The sequence below is a fragment of the Euprymna scolopes genome, chromosome 23 (assembly GCF_053919585.1).
Source record: "Euprymna scolopes isolate OS-2025 chromosome 23, ASM5391958v1, whole genome shotgun sequence".
NCBI lineage: Eukaryota > Metazoa > Mollusca > Cephalopoda > Sepiida > Sepiolidae > Euprymna > Euprymna scolopes.
This window is the reverse complement of record NC_136504.1, coordinates 118,715,971-118,738,940: the sequence shown is the minus strand read 5'-3', so window position 1 is coordinate 118,738,940 and position 22,970 is coordinate 118,715,971. Positions and strand designations below refer to the sequence as shown.

The 22,970-nt window shown below is 33.9% G+C and overlaps 1 protein-coding gene across 1 annotated transcript in view; it reads left to right on the top strand.

Moving 5' to 3' along the window:
• Positions 1 to 22,970, top strand: part of LOC145245674 (zonadhesin-like) — a 248,332-nt gene that overhangs the window by 194,993 nt on the left and 30,369 nt on the right. The window contains exons 35-39 of the mRNA XM_080107232.1: positions 716 to 1,279; positions 6,198 to 6,254; positions 14,317 to 14,364; positions 20,046 to 20,102; positions 20,230 to 20,271. Of these exons, the coding sequence (XP_079963358.1) occupies positions 716 to 1,279; positions 6,198 to 6,254; positions 14,317 to 14,364; positions 20,046 to 20,102; positions 20,230 to 20,271 (768 nt within the window). The remainder of the gene's footprint in view (positions 1 to 715; positions 1,280 to 6,197; positions 6,255 to 14,316; positions 14,365 to 20,045; positions 20,103 to 20,229; positions 20,272 to 22,970) is intronic.

Below are 22,970 nucleotides of genomic sequence, written 5' to 3'. Positions count from 1 at the left end.
GAATTTAAGTGGCAATAAGTCTCCCCAAGATTCCAGTTCTCTTCGCACTTGTCCAGCAAAGGTCTGGTCGGTGCTCTCTCCTCAGTCTTTCTACCCTCTTTATTATCATTATTAGTATGTAAGAAGGTTGGGATGGAGTGTATTGGAAAATTGTTTGAGGAGGTGCCTGATGAAGTGAGAACAAGTGAGGATGGCAAGGTAGAGGCATGGTGGGACAAAAGTGTCATAACGACCAAGCAAATGGAACATAATCGTCTGGATTTGGTCGTCATTGACAAGGTCTCAAAAAACTGGCAAATTGTAGACTTCTCAGTACCTTGGAACAAGAACGTGAGAGCGAAGGAGAACGAGAAGTGGAGCAATTATGCTCCATTGGCCTTGGATATAAGGCGTATACATGGGGTTAAAACACAAATAATCCCAGTCATAGTTGGTACACTAGAAGTAGTATCAAGTCGTCTGGAAGGACAATTGAAAAAAACTACGAATCCCCGATGTTGTCGGCGGCCTTCAGACTTCTGCTATTGTAGGTACCACCGACATCGTTAGAACAACTTTGAAGCCCTGGTTTGGAGCCGAGATTGCCGGAAATCGTTTGGAAATGAATCCCATCTCTTTCTAGGGAAACGTTGATAAACGAAATCAGAATTATTATTAATATTATATTGCTATTATTATTATTATTATTATTATTATTATTATTATTATGTTACAGCGTGTGATATGACTAGCGACATGATAATATTGGTCGAAATAACAGGAGGCAATACAGTTTGGCAACACAATAAACTTATCGATGCCGTCATCAGCATCATCAAAACATTTGACATGGCCAACGGTAAAACACGCATCGGTGTCATTGCATTTGGACAGACCATCATTGCGCACTACCGCATGGATACATACACCAACAAGCAGAGTCTGATTTTCGCTGTGAATCTACTACGTAATATCCAAATCAGCTATACGAGTTCGCCCTACACACACGTCGCGTTGGAAGCGGCAAGACAAAGCTTCATAGATCACGGAAGAGAAGGTTTCCCGAGGGATGTGTTCGTTTTCCTTTCTGGAAAATCACCAAAGTTCCCCGGGGCAGTGCGATGGGCCAGTTTCAATTTGAAAAAAGCACGTGCCACGGTGTATTCGATCACTCCCTCGAATGTTATGACCAATCAGTTACGTACTATTGCGAGTCAACCTTATTGGGATCACGTTTTTGTTACGACGTTTCTCATGTTGAATCAGGTCGTAAAGAAAGTCGTTGTGAGAGCATGTATAGGTATGTATTTTAATTTAATTTATTTTAAATTATTTGTATAACCAACGTTAGCTGCGATTAAATACCGAAGTTAGTTTTGATTTAACCTATCAGTTATTTTCCTTTAATTTATAATTTTTTTTTTTTTTACACAGTGGTCACCACTTATCAAGGCCCGGAAGCCACTCAGGGATAAAGGTTATTGCAAGTACATTACGTTAGTGTGGAGATTTGATGACGTGTTTACTTAAGGGGGCGGTTCATTAGGAATTTGTTAACGTTGGACTTGAAGACATCCAAGTTGTAGTCAGGTGGGAAGCAGGCAGACGGACAGAGTTATTTTATTTCTGTTTGAATTTCGTAGATGAAGATGGCTATGTTTGTTCACAATTTCGTTCACATATGCAAAATGTACAGTGTTTCACAAATAGATCTTAATACTGAAAATATGAACTGGAACAAATACATTGAGAACATTGCAAAGGCTGCTGCAAAGAAAATACTGAAAATGGATTTTTATGTACTTTTATTGTTGCATGATTTCTCTCCAGCCACAGACATCCATGACAAATAACACCCTACCTGAGAATTCTTCCTTCAAACTCCTTAGCTTCATATTCACGGGCAATATGAACTGGAACAAATACATTGAGGACATTGCTAAGGCTGCTGCAAAGAAGGTAGTTTCCCTCTATCGAGCTAGAAGATTACTCACACCTGAGAGTATCCTGTACAACATCAGCATTTTCCCACGCATGGAGTATTGTTGCCACATCTGGGCTGGCACATATACTACTCGTCTCTCCCTCTTGGATAGGATCCCCCAAAAAAGTCTTCAATCTAATAAGCCCCACTTTATCAACTAAGCTCCAGCCCCTGTCCCATCACCGCAATTTTGTATCCCTGTACCTGTCTTACAAGTATTTTAATGGAATGTGTTCTGATGAACTCGTTGCACTTGTGCCCCTTCGACGTATATATCCTTGACAAACCCACTTAGCAACAAAATCACCAAATCGTAACAAGTTAGGATATTTGGTGTATCTTAAATAGTATGTGACTGAACCCTGCAGTATGTGATTAAAATATAATTATCATATTTTTTTTTACATGCTGGTCACCACTTATCAAGGCCCGGAAGCCACTCAGGGATAAGGGTTATTGCAAGTACAGTACGTTAGTGTGGAGATTTGATGAAGTGTTTACTTAAGGGGCGGTTCATTAGGAATTTATTAACGCTGGACTTGAAGACATTCAAGTTGTAGTCAGGTAGGAAGCAGGCAGACGGAACAGTTCCACAGGCGTGCAGTTCTAAGAAAGAAGCTTTGTTCATGGAATCCACGTTTTGATTTAGGCACAGATAAAGAGTGGGGGAAATTTTTCACAGTGGATTCAGCTAGACGGGTGTTTATCGTGAAAGATTGGCGAGGGGGGGACCAGAGATTGGAGTTCAGACGAGCACCTGCCATGGAAATAACGATAAAACAAGGATAGGCTCACAACGTCTCTTCTGTGGGAGAGAGGTTGCAGGGAAGAGAAAAGGGCATCCCCCACTAAGCCACGAAGTCTATTTTGTACTCTGTCAAGGCAGGATAGGCTGTTTTTAGCAGCTCCTGCCCAGATATTAAATGTCAAGGGAAATAATATACTCAAAATTGTATATGCTTGTCTGAGCTTCAATCTATGCCCTCCCCTTGTAAAACTTTCACAAGGACACTCGTCTATCTACAACGACTATCAACAATTTCCCCCACTCTGTCACTAAATCTAAGCGCAAATTCCATGAACAAAGCTTCTTTCCTAGAACTGCTTGCCTGTGGAACTCTGTTCCATTGGCCTGCTCTCCAGCTGACTACAATATGGTCATCTTCAAGACCAATGTAAACAAATTCTGTGTCGAGCCGTCTCCCTAAATAATCCATTTCTACCCTATTTCCACCACTAACTATTTGTCCAGTGACCAACGTACACTCATAAAACCCTTATCCTCGAGTAGCCTTCGGACCTTGATAAGTGGTGACTCCCTTGTAAAATAAAATCCTTGCATTTCTTTACATTTACCTTAATTAAGTCAAAAGAAATATATAGCTAATTTTATTATGGTTCACAGATTGCCTAAGTCCTAGCAAACCCAGCAACACTTACACAAATTATATATATATACTAGCATTTCAGCCCGGCGTTGCCCGGGTGTTTGGAGGTGTATGCTGAGCAAAAAAAAAAAAAAAAAGTAAATTTTTTTTTTAATTTGACCCCTATTATGACCCCTTAAAATTTATAGTTTCGGGCTCAAATCACTTTATTAAATTAGATCCAGGTTCAAGGAACCTATATCTAAAATTTCAAGTGTCTAGACCCAAAATTGTCGGAGGAGTTTGGTAGAGTTCTTAAAGGTCAAATCGTTGAAATTTGACCCCTTAACAGCCAAATTTCTGGCTGACACCCGTCACATCGATTTTCCCAAATCTCAGTACCCGGTATTTCAAATTTCGAGTCTATAGACTAAAAATTGACAGAGTTATTGCGTAGGGAAATGTACACAGACAGACAGACAGACAGACAGACAGACACGTTCACTTTTATATATATATATATATATATATATATATAAATATATATATATATATATATATATATATATATATATATATATATATATATAGGAGTAACAATTTCTGTCGGTCATGAGATTCGAACCTAGCCACGAAGCCACCATTTTTGCCCTATTTGCTGAGCTTCCACCTGAGTGCCACCAAATAATTGCCACAGGAATGAAGGGAATTAAGAACTATTAAACACTGAATTCAGGCGAATACAATGGCAATCTAGAGTGTTCAAACGAGCGGAAATCGTGAACATTGCATAGACGCTAGCTGACTGCCTTAGTTATAACACCGCAGACAGTGCCATATTGAAGTATTCTTAAAGGGACTTAATAATTAAAATTAGATAATAATTTTTTCTTTATACCCACAAGCACTCGTGTTTTATGCTTAGGCCATCATCAGTGTAGGGTAATAATTCCTGCCGGTTATGAGATTTGAATCCAGCCACGAAACCATTAAAAACTATTAAACGCTAAATTCGGGTGAATACATTAGACAATCTAGAGTGTTCGAACGAGCAGAAGTTGTGAATATTGCATTTTTTTTTTTTTCATATATGTAAACAAGGTAGTTTGAGTTGATTGTTATTTGTTGTTCATGAGTGTTGAATTTTATTGTATTAATTATAAGGGAGTCTATGATATTTGAATGAATATTTAAATGTCATCGATTCTCCCCTTTTGTAAATTGACCAATGGTATATATATATACAGATTAATCGCGTTAACACACTGGTCCCCATGAGATCACCAAAGTTAAGCAACTGTTGTATAGAGAGACGGGGACATGTAATACAAGATAGGCTATGATGAGAGAGACATTTATAACATTTTACTGGGGGGGGGTGAGATACATTTCTTGTAAGAGTTACATAAAGTTCATAATAACGATGAGGGAGACAAAGTTCATATTAAGGATGTTTCACACATTACCTTTCGCTGTTGAATGATGACACGACACAGTTTTACAAAAACATGATGATAACTTCTTTATTATCATATCGACCGGTCGAATGATGATGACGTCAAGGAATTCAAAGTCTTTCTACATGGTTAAACGTTCTCCCTTCGCTTCTAAAGGGACCATCCTCTGATCATGTCAGCTCTGTGTGACCGACTCTGCTGACTGGTCAATCCGGACTCGTTTGCCTCTGATCTTCGACTCTAGCCCTTATATTGAGAATTCATTTTTGCTATGACGTCAGACGTGTGGTTTCAAACGTGATCGGCTCACGTGGCTTAAACATACATTTCCAAAACACACTTCTGCAACAAAGAATTTTCACTAACCTATTTTTCAACCTAACTTATTTTTCAATTTGTTTTTAAATTGTATTGTTCATTATTTTTTAGCGGACCTTTTTAATTCACTTTCCATAAAAGAATAATTAAATTCTTTTTACAATATCTCTATTTCCAAAACAATAGCTACATTCTAACATTCCAATCCGAATCTATTCTGAACCTTGCTTACCAGGCTCGAATCTTGGCCTATCACAATCTCATTTTCACTTATCTAACGTTTTTCTTACTTATGAGAAAAAGGGACAGCACTTTTTCCTGTAACACAACGTTGAGCCTAGTTAGTACTAAAATAAGTGACCATTTGAGAATTCCATGTGTCCTTCGCTTATCTCGGCATTGTTTCCAGTCGTCCTTGACTTCTCCTTGCTACTGGATCCAAGAAGCGCCGATTCAGAAGAGATGTGGTTGAGATTGCACAACCCTTGCCTCACAATTATATGTGCAGATACCCTTAGAGGAGGTGTCCATTGTCTCTTGAGACTGAACGAAAACATCGAGATATATGTATTTTATCTGACCTTGGTGAATCATCTTCTAAAGTCCTACATTTAAACAGGAGTGTCTTTCTTTTTTACTTGAAAGTTGCCACTTATCAACGCCCGAAGGCCACTCGAGGATAAATTTTAATGAATGCAAGGTGGGAGGGAGTATAGTAATGATTAATGGTGTAAATTAAGTAGAATTTGATTATTTATGAGGACAGTTCAACAAAAACTTGGTTACATTGGATTTAAGGCTACCATGTTGTATTCAATCGGGAAGCAGACCAGCGGGACAGTGTTCCACAGTTCTGGGAAAGAAGCTTTGTTCATGGAATCTGCATTTAGATGTAGGCACAGATAGAGAGTGGGGGAAATTGTTTATAGTGGTTGTAGCTAGTCGAGCGTTTATTTGTGTGAAAGTTTGGCACAGGAGAACCATAGATTGGAGTTCAGTCGAGTACTTGCTATGACATATGACATCTCTTTTTTGCGTGAATAAAAAAAAAGGAATGATCTTTTTAAAACAATCTTTACTTTTATTCCTCAGACATAAATCCAGACAATCTGTGCACGAAATGCAAACAAAATTGCGACTGCCTACCAGGTAAGCAATTTGATTTTTTTCCTCTTCAAATGAACATTCTTTACTCGTGATATATGCATGCTATAATTTTGCAGATTTGCAGTAAAAACTAACAGATACGAACAGTACGCTCTAGTTTACAATTGTGCAGCATTTGAACCAAACGTAATTAACTCAGCTTTGCTCGGAACATGCCGGCTTTCGCCAAGCGTCACCAATTATCAAAGCGTAATATCGCTACTTTAGGAAAATACTGAAAAAACATTTAAATTTAATAAAATCATCAGAAATAAATAAATAAACAAACAAACAAACATACATACATACATATACATACATATACATACATACATATGCATACATACATATACATACATACATACATATATATATACATATATATATATATATATATATATATATATATATATATATATATATGAGCAAACAGTTAATAAAATATGTTAAAAAACACTTTGAAATGAGTTAAAAACATATTTAATCTGAAAAGGAAACACTAGATAAATGGATTAATTTTGCCATCTTGGATTATTTTGGTAAATTTAATTGTAATTTTTATTTTATATATATACACACACACACACACACACAGACAGACACACACACACACACACACACACACACACACATATATATATATATATATATATATATATATATATATATAAACTAACTTTCTTGGATTTGCATTTTTGGATTTTACCGTCATTGGATACTTTACCTTTCACCAGACTATGCATTCATGTGTAATCACCTTTTTCTTCACCATATTCCCTCTGCTTCACTTTTTGTTATCAAGTAAGATCTTTGACTTACTTGCAGTTTCATCAAATACTTTTGTATGAAAAATCCGATCCCGCATTTTGCTAATTCCTACCCTCTGATGAGAAGGAAAGTATGTCTTCGAAACTCCGCGGATTAAGGACTATCCACTTATTTAGTGTTTCCTTTTCAGATTAAATATGTTTTTAACTCTTTTTCAAAGTGTTTTTTAACATGTTTTATTAACTATTTGCTCTCATATATATATATATATATATATATATATATATATATATATATATATATAACTACTTCATTTACTCACATAAGATTAATATACAAAAGTATAGATTTATGCGTAAACTTTAAGTATTTACTTCAAAAGTGCTCAATACGTAGGTAGAGCTAGTTAGTAATTTATGAAATATATATGGCGATTAAGCTACACTGAATATTCCGTGTTTCATCCACTCTAGGATTCCTCAGGCTTATGCGCGAATTCTGTGTTTGTTTATCGTTTTTATATTGTCCTCTTCTATTGAGGATTTAGTTATCCAATCAGCTTTCTAGTATCCGCCGCACCCTTTCCTATCAGCCAATGAGTATGCATTTTATCGGACAGAGGATCTGTTTTAAAACTAGGTTAGTGTTTTTTTTTGTTTTTTTTAATTGTTAGTTCATATGTAAATATATATATGTGTACATACATATATGCACATATATATACATATATATATGGGGTTCTTTAAAGTACAGGATAGCAAATTTTTCATGAAGGCATAATCTACATGGGTCGTTTCGATGCATACATGTGGTAGCTTGTCTTATTATTTTCCATTCGACTACCGGCGAATGTCCGCTTTCTTTGAGTTCCCAGTATTTATTCGCTAGTGTTGTTTTATACGGTGATTTTATTGTTGAATGTACTTTTGTGGTCATAGTATCGGGTTTTGAAATTTTAGGAAGTCATGCCTACATAATATTTCTTGTTATTCGGGGTTTCTTTCGCAAATATTGTTGACTGATAAACTACGCTTTTAGTTAGACATTTATTTTTAACTGGGCAAAGTGTGCGGTGTCTACAGTTGCATTATCTTGTTCGTTATTAGAATTTTTATTTATAGCATGGTTGTTCTTGTCCGGGGTTGGTTTATTATTATTCAAAGAACCCCAACATCTATTAAACTGTAGAAGAGAAATAGCAAATAACTGTGTTCACAAAATAAAATTTACTCTAGGATAGCGATACAAAATAGTTTTAAAGCTAACAAAAACAATAGAAAATAAACAAATAAATAAATTAAATGAACATGAATATACATAAACGATCACACATATATGTATGTATATATATATATGTATATATATATGTGTGTGTGTATATGTATGTGCACACACACTTATATATATAAACTAACAATTAAAAAAAAACACTAACCTAGTTTTAAAACAGATCCTTTGTCCGATAAAATGCATGCCCATTGGCTGATAGGAAGGGGCCCGGTGGATACTAGAAAGCTGATTGGATAACTAAATCCTCAATAGAAGAGGACCATATAAAAACGATAAACAACCACAGAATTCGCGCATAAGCCTGAGGAATCCTAGAGTGGATGAAACGCGGAATATTCAGTGTAGCTTAATCGCCATATATATTTTATAAATTACTATATATATATATATTGAGTATTTATAAATTACTATATATATATATATATTGAGTAAAATGATTGGTAATTTATAAATGATTAAATATTAAAAATCGGTTTCACAAGGAAAAACAAACAAAATCACTAAATTGTACAATTCAACCATTCATAAACTACATTTTTACATTCAAATGAATGCATTGACGATGATACTTACGAGCTTTAAAGGCGGACCATTAAAAAATATATCTGCCTTACTTAAAAATGCTTGTTTTATTTTTGGTGTTTTTAACACCCCTCCCACTATTTGTTTCATAAAATCAACTGATACAATTATTGTCCAAGACTTATTGCCTGTCTCAATAAAAACATCGTTTCCGAAACGATCGTACAATTTATTGATTTTGTTTGTTCTTCCTTGTGAAACCGATTTTTAATTTTAAATTATCAATCATCTAATCAATATTAAAATAGCTCTAGGACATATATGCCTATCGAGCTTATTATATACCTACATTACAACGAATACTGTTTTCTTTTATTTTAATTGTATTTATGAATTTACTAATACATTAAAATAAACTCCGCTCTTTAGACTGTTGTTCTAATCCCCTTAAAATTATATAAACAATATATATATATATATATATACAAAATATATATATATACACAATATATATATATATATATATATATATATATATATATATATATATATATATATATATATATATATATATATATATATATATATAACGACTGGCTGTAACAATTTTTGTATTATTCTTATCATAAAATTTTTAAGTGAAAAAAATAAAACAGTTGTATTTTTTTTTTTCAACTAAATTTTTTGGTCAAACAAAATTGAACAAAACTAATTAAAAAAAAAACAATGATTTTTTTGTGTTTTTCATTTTTTTTACAAAGGTTTAAAAGAAAGCACTTTTTGTGTGTTTTTCATGTAATTTCTTCTTTTTTTTCTTTTTTCTGTAACTAACATTAAGTAAATTTGTTTTGTTGTTTTTTTTTTCTTTTCTGTAGTTATTTTTAAATAGGCATCACCAAGAGACCACTCTGGGATACAAAGGCATAAACATTTATCCTGGTCAAGAAGCCACTCGAGGATAAGGGTTATAGATGTACAGTAGAAATTGGACAATAAAATAATCGTTAGTAATGGAGATTTGGTAAATTTGTTAACTTAAGTGGAACGGCTCATCAAGAACTTGTTTACGTTAGACTTGAAAACAACCATACTGTAGTCAGATGGAAAGCAGGAAAACGGAAGACAATTCCATAGGCGTGCAGTTCTAAGAAAGAAGCTTTGTTCATGGAATCTACGTTTAGGTTTAGGCACAGATAAAGAGTGGGGGAAATTGGTGATAGTCTTTTCTGCTAGACGGGTGTTTCTTGTGAAAGTTTCGCGAGGGGGGACCATAGATCGGAGATCAGCCGAGCACTTGCCATGAAAATAACGATAAAGCAGAGACAAACTCGCAACCTCTCTTCTGTGAGATAGAGGTTGCAGGGAAGAGAAAAGGACATCCCCTACGAGGCTACGAAGTGTATTTTGAACTCTATCAAGGCTGGATGAGTCCTTTCTAGCAGCTCCTGCCCAGATGTGGCAACAGCACTCCATCCTTGGACGTACCTGGCACTTTCAGGCTGGGCAACCAATTTTTTTTTTTTTTTTTTTTTGTAAATTAAATTAAATTAAATTAAGACAGTCGGGATATTCCCTTAAAATTAGATAGACTTTTGTACGGTCATATCAGACGATGTTTAAGTGGGGTGAGAAGAGACAGCGGATGTGGAAGAAACCTCGCCAACCAGAAAGCTTTCGGATATATGGTTTAAGCTGGTCTCATTTTTTTTTCACAATATTTTCCCCAAAGATCGTGGATATGACTTTAAACTATATCCAGTGGTGAGGCCTCAGCTTGCAGGCCTTGGGGAGTGTGGAGCCACCCTTTAATTGCCATTGCTCCCAGGTTCACTCTGACCCGGAGTGGTAGTACCTGTTAGGGCCCGAACTATGGGTTAAATAGAATCCTACTTGAAAAACAAATATACTCTATTAAAAAATCGTTCTTCAAAATCACTAGATTCGGCATTAAATAACCTGAAAAGGGTTGATATGCCGTAAAACAAAAACAACCAACCAAAGATCTTCTGCTTCTTTGCCACACATTGGTCGGTGTCTTACGTCCGATTACAGTACAACCAGAGTGCATGACTTCATGTTCCGAGCAAAGTCGAGAGGACGGTTAGTTACGTCTGGTTCAAATTCTGAACAAGCACCAAATAATTGTGTGGCGGTAATCATGGGTTTGTTTGGGTTCTGTTGATAGGGTGTAAAAGATTTGAGGTGTGGTCATTTTTTACAATGTTTGTGTCACTCACACTTGTTATATTATGAACTTTTTTTTTCTAGAATTCAAATATACAACAACACATTTGGTGAAAACAACAGTCCGTTTTTATTCCTCGTTGTTTCTTGGTTATGGTGGATAGAGAGAGGAGTGGGAGAGCGACAGAGAGACGTATATCATGGCGTCCGCTTGGTTGATAATCAAAACCTCAAATCTGCCAAATCTCTCTCGTGTCACTTTTTCTCTCAACTTTTAAAAACATCCACATAACCAGATTCCGTTTAATTGCTAGATTCCTTCTCAAACAATAACAAATTTTGTTTACATTCGTGAGAAATATTGAAACAATTTTGATTTAGCTGTCATGTTCCTACATTCCATTCGCAGACGCATGGCACATTTTTATCCATATAAATTCATATATATATATATATATATATATATATATATATATATATATATATATATATATATACATGCATGCACATATGCACATATATATACTAGCATGTCAACCCGGCTTAGACCGGGCCCTTTGTGTAACACAGATATTATTGGTTTTCGCATTATTTTTTTGTTTTTTTTTTGTTTGTTTTTTGCCACATTTTGGTGATGGGACAGAGGTTAGAGTTTGCCAGATGGTGCAGGGCATATTAGAGTTCTGACTCTTTTTTTGGACCCTATCTAGATTCCAAATTCCAAATGTGGCAACAATATATCATACATAGACGAATTATGGATTTGTAAAGATATAGAATCCTCTCTGGAGTGAGGAATTTTCTAGAGCGGTAAATGGAGTCCACTTTCTTTGCAGCAGCCTTGGCAATGTCCTCGATGAATACATTTCAATTCATGTTGCCTGTGAATGTTAAGTCGAGGAGTTTGAAGGATGAGCTATTAGGTAGGGTGTTATTTATCATGATGAGCAATTGTTGTGGAGCATATTTTAGTTATTAAAGGAAATAAGCTTAGTCTTAGCAGCATCGAATATTACTATCTATTTACGTTCACATTCCACTACAGACTAAAGGTTGTTTTCGAGGGATTTCACGATTTCATTTGGATCTGTATACATTCGTTGCCCCCTCGTATCTATTATAAAGCATGGTCTCATTAACAAATATATCCACCTCAGACAAAATTGAATCAGTAAAAAGTAGTTACATTTTGTACATAACTAATACATTGTCTCGAAAACTAATATTCCACCTTTCTGACCCCACTTCCATGAGTCAACACTTAAAAAAACATGGCCGCCCACATTCACAATTTAATAACAAAATTATGATTGAAAACATGAAAATCTTACATAATTATTCCACTGTAAAATGACTCAAAATCCTAGAAACTTTGTATATAAAAACGAAATGTCCAATGATAAATTATATTAACTACGAATGCAGTAGTAATATATTTAAGTGTCTAGATACGTAATTAACAATAAGTAGGCGGGGGTGGTGTGAATTTTAAATTGTATATTTTATCATATTTAATTTTAATAAACCTCTTTAAATATCGTACATACATATTGGATACGCCTTAAACACGTGACCACGTCTCCTAAAACGCGTTTTACAATCCAGCAAACAAACAACCGCTGAAGACGGCTGCGGTTTCAGTAGAAAGCGATAGTGGAAACAATGCAACAACACGTAACTTATGAATACTTTTTTTATTACATTTTCACCCCAAACACGGCACATTGCCACTTTGGTGTAGGGGGCTACTATCAGGAGCAGTAACTACTGGGGCACTATGTTGGGTTTGGGGCAGCAAGATGTCGCTTCACGTTACACTTGAACTTCTGCATGTCAGTACAGTTAGGGAAGCAGGGACCTGGAATGGAATTCCAGAGTCTAGCGGTCCTGGGGAAGAAACTACTGGAGTAGAAAGATCTTTTACATCTAGAGATCTCTACTGTGTGGGGGTGGGATTTAGCTGCCTGTCGGGTTTGTCGAGGGTGTCTACATTGTGGGGGCACAAGTTTCTGCAGTTCGTCAGAGCATTCACTATTAAAATACTTGTAGAACAGGCAGAGGGATGCAACGTTTCGTCGATGGGACAGAGGCTGAAGCTTAGATTCCAGTTCAGGGCCTATCAGATTGGCGACTCTCTTTTGAACCTTGTCAAGGAGTGAGAGACTAGCAGCAGATACACCAGACCAAATGTGACAACAATACTCCATACATGGGCGAATGGTGGCCTTATAGAGGTACAGGATACTTTCAGGTGTCAGTAGTTTTCTAGCACGGTAGAGAGAGCCTACCTTTTTCGCAGCGGCCCTGGCAATGTTTTCAATATAATTGTTCCAACTCATGTTTCCTGTGAAAGTTAGGCCAAGCAGTTTGAAAGATGTACTCTCAGGCATACAAACATTCGATAATACTATAAATAGATCAGTATGTAAATTGGAAAAAAATTAAAAAGAAAGTCGTTAAACAGAAACTATTTCTACATTGTCCAATTTCGACTGTACACTCTTTAACCCTTATCCTCGAGTGGTTCCAAGGCCTTGATAAGTGGTGATACCCATGTAAAAAAAAAGAAACTCTGTTTTTTTAAATAAGTGAAACATTAGATGCATGTATGCGCGTGTAAATATTTATCCTCGAGTGGCCTCAAGGCCTTGATAAGTGGTGATGCCCATGTAAAAAAAAAAGAAACTCTGTTTTTTTTAAATAAATAAAACATTAGATGCATGTATGCGCGTGTAAATATTTAACCGATAAACCCTTAAACTATTACTCACATAACACTGGAATCAATAGAAAATTGTAATCATACACCAAGGATGATTTTTAACGAATAAAATCTTTGTTTGGATGAATAAAAAACACGTACAGAAGTTGAAATACAAAATGATCATTTCAACTTGCGGACATATTTCTATTGATTTTGTGCATGCGCAAATTCATTCATAGCTTGCAATTTTAACTCTTTCTTATTTATATTTCGATGGCTCAAATAGTAGGAAACATGGTTGGGGCATAAATGTTTTGGGTTCGATTCAAGCTGATGGTACCCAAACATTTTTTTTTATCTTTACTTTTTGGAAAACAGTAGTATATATTAGGTACAATATAATAGTCCATAGAGAATCGACTCTATAATAATAAATACAGAATCTGCATGAATTAAAAATATATTTAAGTGTATTTTATAACTGGGCAAGGCCAGGTGCCCCATCCTCGATAGTATTATATATTTATGATTGTATGTTATTTAATTTCATTTCATTTACATAATTGTACTTTGTTGGTTTTCTTTTATTTTTGTCAGGTTTTCAATGTTGCAAAGGATGCTGTAGAGAAATAGTCACTGTTCGAAGTTAGGTAAGTACAATTTTTGTTTTTTGATTTTAAATGTTAAAATTCTCTTCTTAATAAAAACATGTTTTCATTTCTTTTGGCTGCTTACTATTAGGTTGACAAAAATTCTTGCGGTTTTTAACTTTTAAATTCGGATCAACATATCTCGGCTCAAACAAATATTTATTGATCAAAATAAGCACCATTAAAATCAACACATTTTTGCCAATGAAAAACAAGTAACGTAAAAATCTTGCGTTCTGGTGGCGATGGAGTCAGCAAAGGCGTTTTTGATATCGCTTAGGAGTAATTTGGTAGAGACCGCAGAAGCTAACTTTTTTTTAAACTTTGACCCCAATTTTGACCCCTTAACATTTATTGTTTTGGACTCAAATTGAATTAAAAATTTTGACCCCTGTCCAAGTAACCTACATCTAAAATTTCAAGTGTTTAGACCCAAAATTGGCGGAGAAGTTTGGTAGAGTTTTCAAAAGGTCAAATCGTTGAACTTTAACTCTTTGACAGCCAAATTTCTGGCCGAAAACCGAATAAAAAGATTTTCTCAAATCTCAGTTCTCTTTATGTCAAATCTCGAGTCTGTAGACTGAAAATTGACAAAGTAGTTTGGTAGGGAAATGTACAAACGCACACACACACACACACACAATTTCACTTTTATAGATTTATAGATATTGCTTATGTGCGTGTATCAAGTTAAGTTTGGATATACGTATTGTTACGTTGTCGTATCATAAAATGAGCGTTTGTTGTATTGTCTATTTATAAAGGATTGAGTGTTTAATTATCTTATCAGAGTTAATGTCGTGTGTGTGATCGTCTAGTGGTCTTTCTATTACATATGTTCATATGCTGTTAAGTGTGAATATGTGTGTGACATGTCATGTATCTTCAACATACCTTCTGCCATTTCGTTAGTCCATCTAGAAATTCTCGTCTGGGAGGGAGACTTGATACCTGTTTTTGGGGACGAAGATTTATTTCACTCCAAGACAAGAAATTGGTTCTATAGTTTTTTATTCACCTTCCAGTTTGTTCACAGAAGATTGGAAAGTGAATTTGGCCTATGTTGTTTTTCTTCTAGGTCTTATTTCTACCACGTCAGCGTTCGTCCTCCCCCCCCCCAGCGAAGGGAAGGAGACAACGGCGAAGCCGTCTTCTTTCTTCCAAGTCCCAACCAAATCTCCTCGATTCAGCTAACCTGATCGCATGACTCACACGCAATCCAATCAGCTGATTTTGACTTCCAGTGAACGTGTCTCAATACAACTCACATCTATCTCTATATCTCTATATCTCTATATCTCTCTCTCTCTCTCTCTCTCTCTCTCTCTCTCTCTCTCTCTCTCTCTCTCTCTCTCTCCATTCTCTAACAGTATATTTATGCCTATTTTTATATTTCCCACTAATATGATGATTTTATTATTTCTTCCAGTGCTTTCAAACATCTTACAGAAATATAGATTCATACGTTTATCGTCTGCGGTGATATCCATTTCGTTTTATTAATTATAACGTTCACGAAAATATTGACTTATTTAGTATAACTTTTACAAAATATTGACTAATTAACGATAATAATGTTTATAAAAAATATTGATTAATTAATAATATTAATGATAATAATAACGTTTACAAAATATTGACTAATTAACAATAATAACGTTTACAAAAAATATTGATTAATTAATAATATTAATAATAATAATAACGTTTACAAAATATTGATTAGTTAAATATATCGATGTAAATCATTTACTTTTCAGTAAAATCTGATCATATAAAGATTAAAAAAAAAAATTAAACGTCCATCTTCATTTATTATAAAAAATATAAAACGTGCGACAATAAAACCTCTCGTGTCACAAATTATAACGTATTTTCGTAGCTAATTTTATTGTTTTTTATTGTTGAAACGATTAAGCGGAATCCGAATCGAAAAAATCGGAACTTTTGCTGGTATCGGAATCGGACGAATGTGTACCTATTTAACGGTGCAAAAAAAAAAACCCTTTTCATTGTTTTTTTTGTTTGTTTTTTTTTGTTTTGTTTGTTTTGTTTTTTATTTAATTTTCCATTTCTGATTACAATGAAACGATACCTATCTAATTAATTAACCGAAATACAAACAAGTATACACAAGTTCAGCCGAGGTTTAGAAAAGTCCGCACACAAAATGAAGTGCATTCTGATTTACAATAAAATGCATGAGCTGCCCAACCGACATTCCATGGTAGAGCGACATCACTCAATTAGAATTAGTGTTGGAACGATTAATCGGACTCGGAATTGGAAATTAGAAAAATCGGAACTTTTTGAGGTATCGGAATCGGTATCGGAATCAGAAAAATTCATGTATATTTTCCGATGCCAAAAACGATTCTTTTAATTATCTTTTTTATTTGATTCTATTTAAAACAAAATCTTCCACTGCTGGTATTAATAATAAAATAATCAATAGTTATTGATTTTAAAATACCAGTAAAACTAAAATCTATAGTCTCCCCCCCCACCCCACACACACACAAAAGTGTGTTTTTATTTTTAGAAAATATCTGCACATTTAACACGTGTTTATATGATAATCGGGAAAATAACAATTTTATAGTTAAATATTTACAGATCTGTAAAGAATCGGAAGCGGAAATTGTATTGGAATCGGGAAAAATATTAGAATCGTCCCATCACTAATTTGAATATTAACATATTTTTGCAAAGAGAAGGTGAAGCATGGGATGCTCGAAATCCTTGGTAGAAAAAAATCCGATATCCCCTGTCATTGTGAAATTTTAACTCTAGGTGACTGCGCGTGAAATTTTTATGGTACAAGTTGAACAATCTCCAACCACACCTTTCATGAGTCGGCACTGTTTTAATTTCAGTTGCAAATATATTTAAGTTTAGGACGATTGGAAACAATGCTGAGATAAGCGAGGAGCATATACAATGCCTAGTATTCTCAAATGGTTACCCATGCCACAGACTCATCGTTGCTTAACTTTGCTGATCTGTCAAGGACCGGTGTATCAACGTGAATCGTGTTGTATGCAATAGGTAATAGACATTAATTAATAAATATTCCAAAATTCCAGTTCATTTAGAGTATTTTAAATAACTTAATATTTTAATTAACTTAACCGCGTCTCTAAAAAAAGAGTAGCAGTTTTAACTTCATATGGACCAAATGCTAACAGCATTCGGTTGGGCCATGCACCGAAGAAGTCTGCTGACCAGGCCCGAAACTTCCACCAACGTGAATTGCAGCACTGGAGACTTAGAGGCTGGCACCAGTAGGTGTAAGATAATTGATTTATCAGCCATAATATTGATTCAATCTCTTACTTGAAATATTAAATATGAATTCAAATATTTCAGATGTGCATTAACTTTGATCCATAGACAACAAATCAGCAGGATTTTCTGATTTTCAATTTCTTCTAATATCCCCTCCCCTCCTAGAACTTTAGTTTTATATCTTTACAATTATAATAAAGGAACTTTGTCTATGCGTGTGTGTGTGTGTGTGTGTGTGTGTGTGTGAGAGAGAGAGAGAGAAAGACAGAGAGAGAGAGGGAGAGAGAGAGTTCTTTCCTTATAGACTCCTAAACGGCTGGGCCGATTTTTATAAAATTTTACACAAAGATATTTTGGCAGTCTTACAGTAAAGCCCGGCAAAGTTCGACAACTCTAGAAGGCTCGCATCAGTATTTTACACCGTCAAATCACGAATATTACGAAGTATTAGTTTTAAAATAAAAATTATTAAAATTTTAAAAATAAAAAAAAATATGTAATTAATATTTAATAAACTGTGACGGGATTCTGGTCACATGTGAAAAGGAAGATGAGGATGGTAGTGACTAATAAAAATTTGTTCCATTCCCATTTAATGGAAGAGTTGTGGAGACAGCGTGAGAAAGGACACGTATTTCCACGAATTATTAAAAGCATAAACAACAATACACTTTTTAAGAAATGTTTAATTTTCAAAGTTGTTTTATTTTGTATAAATTTATATTTTGTTACGTGGTTCATTACTTCAGATTTTAGTTTGTATAAATTTTTATTTTGTTATGTGGTTCATTACTTCAGATTTTATTTTGTATAAATTTATATTTTGTTATGCGGTTCATTACTTCAGATTTTATTTTGTATAAATTTATATTTTGTTATGTGGTTCATTACTCCAGATTTTATTTTGTATAAATTTATATTTTGTTATGTGGTTCATTACTTCAGATTTTATTTTGAATAAATTTATATTTTGTTATGCGGTTCATTACTTCAGATTTTATTTTGAATAAATTTATATTTTGTTACGTGGTTCATGACTTCAGATTTTATTTTGTATACATTTATATTTTGTTACGTGGTTCATTACTTCAGATTTTATTTGATATACATTTATATTTTGTTACGTGGTTCATTACTTTAGATTTTATTTTATATAAATTTATATTTTGGTATGTGGTTCATTACTTCAGATTTTATTTTGTATATATTTTAAAACTAATAATAGTTATAAATATATAAAAATAAATATTTGTTCGTTTACTTTATTTAATCAAGTGCTTACTTCCAATATAAAAATATTTTTTTATATTAATGACATTTTTTTTTATTTTAAAACTTTAACAATTTTTATTTTTATTGTAAAACTAATAATTCGTAATATTCGTGATTTGACGGTGTAAAATATTGATGTGACCCTTCTAGAGTTGTCGAACTTGCCGGGCTTAACTGCAAGATTGCCGATACTCTATGTGCCTGGTAGTGTTCTTTGATAAGTTTTGCATAGGAATATCATCAATAAGTATCGATAATCAATAATCGAAAAGATTCCAATCAAAGAAACAACATGCGATTTTGCTTAAAGTAAACACCTTATACAGCCTAACATCACATGTGCATTTGAGAAATTTTATTGCTGCACAAGCAGAAAGACCCGGCATATAAAATCAACAGTAGGTTCTTTGATATGTTATGGGCACGTTTGAAATGAATTTTTCTGTTTAAAGCACAATTGAACCATGATCCTTGACTTTTTCATTTTAAACTTTAATACAAGCCCAACCGACCTTCCATGGTGGAACGACACACATAATTTATATAAAAATAATTTTATAAAATCTCTACAGTGCAATATAGACTACAATATATTTTAGACTAAGTCACTGTGGGGAGGCATGTGAAGCTTCCACCTGGTGCACCGCGATGGATCCCTGACTAGAACATGCAATCAATTTGATTGAAAAATGGGCGATTTCATCCCTGCTAGTATATAATATTGTCTAGAATCATAATCATGCCATGGATTTTGATTAAAATTGGAATAAGTATTCTAGACGTAACGTTCAGTATCATTATATCTCGATTAAAATGTTCCGTCAAAAAAATAATGGCGAGTGTAAGTGGACAATTTTCAAAATATTTGGGCTTATTTATACCAGCCGATAAACTGCACAAGGTTTTATTGTCGCAAATTTTGCCATTTTAAATTGCTTTTTTTCTAACATTTTTTTATGTCCACCTATAAATTGTGCGTCATTTTATTTTAAGTTTTTTAAAATATTCTTTTGAAATTTGAAATTTCATTAAAAAATATATTTTTTGAAATTCCATTAAAAAAAATCAAAACGCTTATTTTGTTCCAATTCTGTAATTCTTTGAAATTCTCTTCAGCTTGTGCACCTGAATGCGGTAAACACAGCCGATGTGCCGATTCATTGGATTGTGGATGTAAGTAATTTCTGACATACTACCTAAAGCACCTGCCAACGTCGAGTTTTCCAAATTTTTCCTCTTCTTTACAATTCATATTCATGTCATGATTCCCTCATCAACGCAACGCTTAAATCTTTTTCAGATCCTCCGATATGTTACAGAGGTTGTTGTCGAACTAAGACACGTAAGGTGAGGCTGAACGTTTTATTTCATCCCAACCATTGATCCGTTTAAATAATCGACTAAAACCAGTAAACTCTCTCTCCTATATAATATAACTTTTTAAAAAATACTAGCTGGACGCCCGGCGTTGCCCGGTCATACAATATGCTTAAACATGATATATTAATTTATGCAAATTGCGTATGTATTATTATAGAATCAATCGTCCATTGAATATTATATATTATGTGCAATAATTTACACGGTGGACTAATTCGCAAAAAAAAAATAAATAATAATAATAATAATAATAATAATAATAATAACAATAATAATAATGATAATAATAATAATGATGATAATAATAATAATAATAATAATAATAATAAAAACAATAATAATAATAATAATGATAATAATAATAATAATAATAATGATAATAATAATAATGATAATAATAATAATCATAATCATAATAATAATAATAATCATAATAATAATAATAATAATAATAATAATGTTCAGATTCCATCTGTGTTTATAATATCATGTCAGCTGATATTTGGGCTTAACGATAAATGCTGTGGAACTATCACTTCTGGTTAATTTTTAGTTTTAAAATATGCAAACGACAAAATAATATGCAGCGATTTTAAATGGTCCCTCTTCTTTTATCGTAAATTGAACTTATCAATTAAAAAAAAGTAAGATAAAATAGTGTGATACATCCGGGCTTGAACATGGGACCATTCGATCTGTAGTCGAATGCTCTACCACGGATCTATATATCCAGATGGTAATAATTCTGTTTGTTTGTTTGTTTGTTTGTTTGTTTTTAGACTAAATTATTTGCTAAAGATTTATTATCTCCCCTACCGGTGTAACGTATAAAATTTCCCTGTGAAAATTCTTCAATTTTATCTGTAAGAAAAAAACTTTTCAGGGTCTGATTTTTTCGATTTTCGATACTTATCGGATAAATTTCTGTTCAGAACATATCTAAGAACACTGCCAGGAATATAAATTAGCTTTGTGTGTAATTTGCAAAAGATAGGCTCAGCCGTTTATGAAGAAGGGAACTCACACACACAAAGTGACTTTTATGAAGAAGAAGAAGAAGTAGTAGTAGTAGTAGTAGTAGTAGTAGTAGTAGTAGTAGTAGAGATAGGTGTTTTTAGTGTTTATTATTGCCATTATATAGCGCCATTTTGGTTTACAATTGTCGTACATATGCACATGAAAGACGTGGTTCAAGCAATATTTGATAAGCATGAAAAAGAAAAGTAAACATAAAAAAATCAGTAAACAAAGAAATTTAGTCGATTCAGGCGACCTTAATCATTTTCAGTGGATACCCTGGTACTAACTCAATTACTCTTAACTACCCATGGAAGTTAAGCAGCAAGATGTCTGTTTGCATTACACTTCAACATGCCAGTATAGTCAGGGAAACAGGAAACGTGAAGGGAATTCCAGAGTTTATCAGTCCGAGGGGAAAAAAAACTTTTTTAAAGTAGAAGGATAGCGTACTGTTGCCATATCTGGGCAGGAGCTACCAAAAACAATCTATCCTGCCTTGACAGAGTACAAAATAGACTTTGTGGCTTAGTGGGGGATGCCCTTTTCTCTACCCTGCAACCTCTCTCCCACAGAAGAGACGTTGCGAGCTTGTCCTTGTTTTATCGTTATTTCCATGGCAGATGCTCGTCTGAACTCCAATCTCTGGTCCCCCCTCGCCAATCTTTCACTAAAAAGACTCGTCTAGCTGAATCCACTGTGAAAAATTTCCCCCACTCTATATCTGTGCCTAAATAAAAACGCGGATTTCATGAACAAAGCTTCTTTCTTAGAACTGCACGCCTGTGGAACTCTGTTCCGTCTGCCTGCTTCCCTCCGGACTACAACTTGGATGTCTTCAAGTCCAATGTTAACAAATTCCTAATGAACCGCCCCCTTAAGTAAACATTTCAGCAAATCTCCTCACTAACGTAATGTACTTGCAATAACCCTTATCCCTGAGTGGCTTCCGGGCCTTGATAAGTGGTGATCACTGTGTAAAAAAAAAAAAAAAAAAAAGAAAGCTTTCTGACATCTAAGAACCTCTTCAAGGATATCCCTTTTAAAAATCGAACAGTACTTTTTAAAATATTTTTTTTATTAATCTAAGAATTTGGTGCTCAATCGTATATTTATCTGAAGTGTTACTTCCAAAAAATTAAATAACATTTTAGTTCAGAAGAGACTTGCCAAAGCACTCAAGACAAATGAAAATTGGCTAATCAGAAGTAAAATTTATCAGCTTGAATGCTGTTTGAGTCTGACTGTGAAAACCCGACAGGATAACCTTATAGATTTGTTAAATCTTTTTCTTAATAAAATACTGCAATAAACTTGCTTATCTTCAATGAATATTTATCTTTAAAAAATGGCAAATGCTTAATTATAAATTAATTCTTATTAATTAAAAATTATTTTTTGATTAAATTAATAACATCAAACATTGATTTACTATAAACTGTTTAAATTCAATTCTAGACAAAACCTATCTCAACAAAAACTACATTAATCTTCGAAAATCACTTTACGATGGATCACAGGCTTTTATAAAAACTGACGTTTGATTTAGCTGCTCTGTAAACATCAAAAATGAGAAATGCTTTCAGCAATTCTGTTCTGTGTTGCACTAGCTGATGTTATGCTTTAGACAGAAGGGACTTGCCA